This window comes from Nematolebias whitei, chromosome 11 (genome assembly GCF_014905685.2).
Source record: "Nematolebias whitei isolate Nwh7 chromosome 11, NemWhi1, whole genome shotgun sequence".
NCBI classification, from domain to species: domain Eukaryota; kingdom Metazoa; phylum Chordata; class Actinopteri; order Cyprinodontiformes; family Rivulidae; genus Nematolebias; species Nematolebias whitei.
In genome coordinates, this window is record NC_056508.1 from 47,433,626 (window position 1) to 47,440,222 (window position 6,597).

Below are 6,597 nucleotides of genomic sequence, written 5' to 3' on the forward strand. Positions count from 1 at the left end.
ATGGATGGATGGATGGATGGATGGATGGATGGATGGATGGATGGATGGATGGATGGAAAGTCTTAAGCCCAGTTTTATAACTGGACATTGTGTCAGCCTTATGGACAGAAACTGGAAGTTGGTTCCACAAAAGAGGAGCCTGATAATTGAAAGATCTTCCTCCCATTCTGCTTTTTTCTCCATCCCAGTATTCACTGGTTAACTGGTCACCATTAACTTCACGCAGACTCTCTCACTGGTACATTTTCATCTTTAAATCACTTCTTGGTCTGCTGCCTTCATACATCTCCTCCTACATGTCTCTATGTGAGTGCAGCGTGCGCTCTCAGGACATCATTACCTGCAGTGTCCCCTCATTATGGACTGAACTAGGCAAAAGGACCTTCTCCAACTCCGCTCCTGTTTCCTGGAATATCTTGTAAAAAGATCTGAAGCTCTCAACTCTGACCTCCCTCAAAGATTTTAAACAACTGCTAAGTTCATGGCAGAAACAAACGCAGACATGTTCCTGTTTTTAGTGTTTTTCATCGTTTTATAATGTAGCTGTTTTTGTTTCAGTTGTATATCATTTATTTTATTTACTTTTTGTTTTGTATGCATTTATATGATTGTCTATTGTTGTCTGTGCAACGCAGTACAGAGCCACTGTAGTGACCACCCTCCTGTACGGCTCCGAATCATGGGTATATACCACTGCCATATTCATTAACTCAAGCACTTCCACCAACGCTGTCTCTGCTCCATCCTCAACATCTACTGTACTGATTTCATAACCAACGTGGAGGTCCTCCAGCAGATGGAGATCGCCAGCATCGAGGTAATGCTGCTCAATACTCGTCTACGTTGGGCAGGGCACATGTCCAGGATGGAGGACCACCGCCGACCAAAGATTGTATTGTATTACGAGCGCCACAGAAACGCTACAAAGACCTCACCGAGGCCTCCTGAATGTGATTATATCGACCCCCAAAACTGGTCCACGCTCACCGCAACACCTGGCAGTCAACCATCCCCGAGGTGGTGGGCTCCTTCGCAAAGAAAGACGCACCAGCCTGGAAGATAAGCGACGCAGGAGATAGACCAGAGCACCCACTCCCACCCGACCAGACCTTCACTTGCAGCCGCTGTGGCCGAGGCTGCCGCTCCTGGATCGGTCTCCTCAGCCACAAGAGGGTCTGCAGTCTTGGACACCCTTCAGTTCAATTCAGTTCAGTTCAGTTCAATTCAGTTTATTTATATAGCGCCAAGTCACAACAGAAGTCATCTCAGGGCACATGATCTTCAGAGACGAAGCGAAGCCAGAGATTATTGTCTGTACCTCATTTGTGTTCTTTGTTTAAATCAGGTCTCTCTTGTAAACAAGTCCTTGCGATTCAGTGAGACTAACCTGTATAAATAAAGGTTGAATGAATTATTGCTTTTGGGAACTACTGCACTGAGAGCAAAGTGTTCTGTTGGGCGCAATTAATAATAATCAATTAATTATTATGTTTGTTTGGACAGGCTTTCATATGTAGGTTATAATAAATAAATAATAAATAAATAATAAATAAATAATAAATAAATAATAAATAAATAATAAATAAAATAAAAATAATAAATAAAATAAAAATAAATAGTCACTTCAGGTCAGAGAAACTCTTTGAAGCTTCATTCTTTCTGTTGATTGGTCAGTTCCCTGTCAGTCAAAAGCTTCCTTCGTCCTATTGGCTGAAAGTGTTTTTAGGGGGCGGGCGCATTCTTCTCGCACTCTCCGGGGCGGGACTGCTGGGTCCAGCAGGAAAACTACAAGAAAAGGCGAGTATCTGTTTTTAAACGATCGTAAATGACGGCTCGGATCGACCCTTTGTGGGGCTGCTTTGTGTCGGTGGAACCATCAGAACCGGAAGAGTTCGGGTTGGTTTGTTACGGCTTGACAAAAGTGCTAATTGTTCCCCAACAAACTGAGCAAACTTAGCATGCTAAAGCTAGCTGCTTGTGATTAGCTAGGCTAAGTTAGCTAGCACTTCCGTAAAATCCAAAACCTTTAATATACATTAAAAACAATAAGCTGCATTCGACTTTCGTAACTTTTATGAACACTTGAGCTGATAGTTACCACTGTCTTTCACATATGAGCTAAATAAAGAGTCAGGAAGCTGAAGAAACCGTAGATTTACTTATTTCTCTGAAACGACTGAAAACTGAAGAACGTTTTTATTGTTGGAGACAACTCGTTTAAACTAATAATACCAGCGCAGTTCTTTCAGGAAGACGTCTAATAGTTGATATAAATGTGTGCAAAACAACTGTCATTGTTGTGAAAGTTGGAGACTTTAATGAAATAAACGTTTGTCACCATCTGGAAACTCAGAGACAGTTTCTGTCCAAAATGTGAAACAGATTGTTTCTCATTTCAGTTTTCTGTTTCTGATACGTTTTCAAGATTTATTATGATTTTATTGAAAAACTTGGGCTGTGCTTGGCATGTTTATAAACTTTTAAACTTGGAACAACCTGGGAAAGCTGTAAGAACGTTTTTAAAATCACAAACTTGGCTCCAAGACATTTAAACAATACTGCATGTTCAGTAAAAGTTACTTCATTAACTTTCAGGTTTTATCTACATTTGATCATTTCTTACAGTTTTTGTCCATAAAGCATTTCTAACTAAGTAAAACTTATGTTGATCCTCCTCGTATGATTAATGTAAACGTTGTGTTTTGGGGAGCGATTGGCTTGGAGACGTGTGAAACCATAATTTGATGTTTTCATGTTTGGGTTGGTTGTCTTTAACTGGTGGTCTGGTTAGAGAAGAAACAGGAAGCTGCAAAATCCCTGTTGCCAAAGACCGGCTGATGAAATCTGCAGCTCGTCTCATCGATTCACAGCTGAAGAGCCCGCTTCTAAAAAGTTTACTGTTTCTTCAGTACATTCACACTAATTTACTGCATCTTATTTCTAAAACAACTCTGTTTTAACGTCACTGAACTTTGTTGACATGAAAGGTTTGTCATAATTTGGCACCTTTGATGGTAAATATCTTAATTTTCTTGCCTTCCAGATGGCTGCGATTAGGAAGAAGCTGGTGATCGTGGGCGATGGAGCCTGTGGGAAGACATGTCTCCTCATCGTGTTCAGCAAAGACCAGTTCCCGGAGGTGTACGTTCCCACCGTCTTTGAAAACTACGTGGCCGACATCGAGGTGGACGGTAAACAGGTGAGCCGACATGTTTTGTTTGGACGAAGATGAATCCGTCAGCCTTTCTCAACACGGCGTGCTGGATGATGGACGAACGTTTTCAACTTGCAGCTCTTTGAGGATCACCTGCTTGGAGCTGAACCCTACTTTCTACCTGTCGGACTGTAATCTCTAATATTTATATTGCCAACCAAAGGAATGAGGACAGATTGTGTCTTTGTGACAGGCTGTTGTGGAAAAACTTTGAATCATCCGCACGTTTCTGATTTATTGAAGTGCACCACAGAAATGAAGGGAGACGGGATATGAGCAGTTTTTAGTCGTTTTTATTACCGGGACATTCAGGGCCGAAGCCTCCGGTGTTTTCTGTTTGCTGCAGCTGTTTGGAGCTACACATTTTGTCTCAAATCTTCTGAACATGTTCAAAATGGAAGCAAGGAGACGGTGGGCATCTTCCTCATTTAAAGAAGTTAAATAGTCTTCATCACCCAGTGAGGTGCTGGTTTCAAGATGATGGAGGTTCAGGAGCTACGTTGTCATTTCTTCAGTATCTTCTAGTTTGTGTTAAAGAGACTTTGACATCAAACATAAAAAGGTTCTCCTGAACGATCAGTTTCCAAGAGTTGAGTCCGGGATGTTTCCAGATGTGTTGGCACACAACTCTGAAGCGCCCAGACTGAAGTCTGTAACGAATATGAGTGAATGGGACAAACGGAGCGTCTGGGGGACGACGTCTGGTTGGAAATAAAACCGTGAATCTGCTGCTGAACGTGACGGAACAAGTAAAACATGTCGGGGATATATATTCGAGATACGCTACAAACACGGAGCTTCTTCTGGACCCGTACGTCTCAACCTGAAATATGTTTTTATCTGATGCTTTTCTCAGAAAGCTGAGCGTAAAAACGAGCCAACAGACTCAAACTGTCGGACTTCTCCGTCCCGACCGGCTCTTCCATTCACGTCTCCGTTGTTGACCTAATTTAAACAAACACGCCGAGCGTTGGCCGATCACAGTGAGAGAACCCACCGATCAACCAGCGGTCCTGACGGACTCTTAATCTTCTTCTTTTGGCCTTTCCCTCACAGAGAGTCTTCCTCCATCTCACTCTGTCCTCACTCCAACCACCTCCATGTCCTCTCTAACTGCATCCATACATCTCCTCTGTCTTTTTCCAGGCAGCTGCATTTCTAACATCCTTCTACCAGTATACCCACTGTCCCTCCTCTGGACATGTCCAAACCACTGTCCCTCCTCTGGACATGTCCAAACCATCTCAGTGTGTCCTCTCTAACTTTATCTCCCAGGTGTTCAACCTGTGCTGTACCTCTGATGATCTCATTCTTGATCTTCTTCATCCTTGTCTCTCCTAAGGAGAACCTCAACATCTTCATTTCTGCCACTTCCAGTTCTGTCTCCTGTCTTTTTGTCCATGTCTCTGTCTCCAGACCATACAGCACAGCTGGTCTCGCCACTGTCTTGTAAACTTTTCCTTTAACCTTTTTTCACAAATCACTCCTGAAACTTGTCTCCATCCTGCCTGGACTTCTCCGAGTCTCGATGCGTTTTAATAAACACATGAACTATAATAAGATGTCCTCGGATGTAAGGTTGCATCATCCTGTTTCCTCTCAGGTGGAGCTGGCTCTGTGGGACACGGCGGGCCAGGAGGACTACGACCGCCTCAGGCCTCTCTCGTACCCGGACACCGACGTCATCCTCATGTGTTTCTCCATCGACAGCCCCGACAGCTTAGGTTTGACCTCGCCCGCCGCCTTCGTTAAACGAGCTCTCTGCTTTCCGTCCCGCTTCGTTGTCCATTCACGTCTTTGTGTTCGATTCAGAGAATATTCCTGAGAAATGGACCCCGGAGGTGAAGCACTTCTGTCCCAACGTGCCGATCATTCTGGTGGGGAACAAGAAAGACCTGCGGAATGACGAGCACACCCGCCGAGAGCTGGCCAAGATGAAACAGGTGAGGTTCGACGCCGCACGTGTTTTTACACGCTCGGGTTACGTGCTGCAGATTCCAAACACGCAGCAGGCGTGTGCCGCCACTCCATTCTCCTTCAACGCTAACTTTTTATTTACGCTTCATAAAGAATAATCCAACCGCACTCAGTTCTGTGCTAAAGTCCTTCGTTTCATTATCTTGTTCAGAAATGAGGAAAAAGAGCCATCTCTTCTGATTTGAGGGTTTTATGAATCATAAATAACAAAAAGCCCAAAAGATGATTTTCACAGCCTTTCAAACGATCTGGAGTCTTCTCGTTTTGGACAAGTGTCTGTGATGTGAGATGATTTAATGGAGCATGTTCAGGATGACTCTCAGCTACTACCACACCTAATTTTAGCTCAGTATCTGTAAAACTGGTTTTTTTTAATGCACTTGGGTTCAGATGAAAAATATTTTAGGACCCTGCAACTGAAAGAGTTCGACGTCTCACGACTGCTCAGCCTGTCGTGACGGTTGGTCTTTGAAAACGGCCGAGCGAGGACAAAAGAAGCGTTCGCGTGTTCCTTTTAATTTAACGCAGCCCGACGTTGACTCGAATCTGTTCTTCGTCCCGACAGGAACCGGTGAAGTCGGAGGAGGCGAGGGACATGGCGAACCGGATCAACGCCTTCGGTTACCTGGAGTGCTCGGCCAAGACGAAGGACGGCGTGCGGGAGGTGTTCGAGATGGCCACCAGGGCGGCGCTGCAGGCCAAGAAACGCTGCAAGAAGGGCGGCTGCCGTCTGCTATAGAGGGTCCGGTCCCAGAGGGTCCGGTCCCAGAGGGTCCGGTCCCAGAGGGTCCCAGACTCAAACATTCCTCCTGGTTCGTCATCACAGATTTATGTTCAGCTCGACGGGGAAGAGTGAAGCTAATTGAGCGCAGCCATGAAATATAACCAACAGAAAGGGAGAATTCACATTTAGACATTTATGTTTCGGCTCTAAAATATTTTAAACCGGCGCCGAGGATTGAACCGAACAGAGAGAACGATTTGTTTCATTCACCCAGAGCTGAAAGACTCGGCTCAGCGAAACACGTTTGGTTCTTTAAAAGAGACTGTTCAGACATTTGAAGTGGCGTTCTGAGCAGTCAGTGTCTCACCTGTTGCAGGTAGCTCTTAGAATGGAAACGCGCTTGTTTATGCTCAGCAGACGAGATTTATCGACATTTGGATCATTTCTCACTCAGGAATCACGTGAAAACAAAACTCGACCTTCGGTTTCTTCTTCGTGTGTTTTCAGGCGACGAACACTTTTGGCTGAAATAAAAAACTGTCCACGGTTGTCGAGCTCCGAGTGAAACGGACACAGAAAAGCGCAGCGATGCTTCTGGCTGGATTCTGACGAGTTTACGGATTCAGACGTTTTAAGAAAAAACATTTTTGTATTTTTCTTTGAATGTTTGACATCCTGCCCC

General features: G+C 44.5%; 1 protein-coding gene across 1 annotated transcript; it reads left to right on the top strand.

Annotated features, from left to right (window-relative positions):
• The first annotated feature begins 1,731 nt into the window (after nucleotides 1-1,731).
• Nucleotides 1,732-6,591, top strand: LOC119417786 (rho-related GTP-binding protein RhoA-C). The gene is made up of 5 exons (XM_037685069.1): nucleotides 1,732-1,797; nucleotides 3,044-3,199; nucleotides 4,818-4,938; nucleotides 5,027-5,157; nucleotides 5,757-6,591. Exons 2-5 carry the CDS (start codon nucleotides 3,044-3,046, stop codon nucleotides 5,928-5,930), a joined length of 582 nt encoding a protein of 193 aa, XP_037540997.1. The 5' UTR covers nucleotides 1,732-1,797; the 3' UTR covers nucleotides 5,931-6,591.
• Nucleotides 6,592-6,597: the final 6 nt, after the last annotated feature.

What these genes read in the sequence shown, in the direction of transcription:
- LOC119417786 (XM_037685069.1), top strand. Translation starts at nt 3,044, where the DNA reads ATGGCTGCGATTAGGAAGAAGCTGGTGATCGTGGGCGATGGAGCCTGT. An exon ending in TCGAGGTGGACGGTAAACAG is followed by an intron (nt 3,200 to 4,817) that starts GTGAGCCGACAT and finishes GTTTCCTCTCAG; the next exon opens with GTGGAGCTGGCTCTGTGGGA. An exon ending in CGACAGCCCCGACAGCTTAG is followed by an intron (nt 4,939 to 5,026) that starts GTTTGACCTCGC and finishes TGTTCGATTCAG; the next exon opens with AGAATATTCCTGAGAAATGG.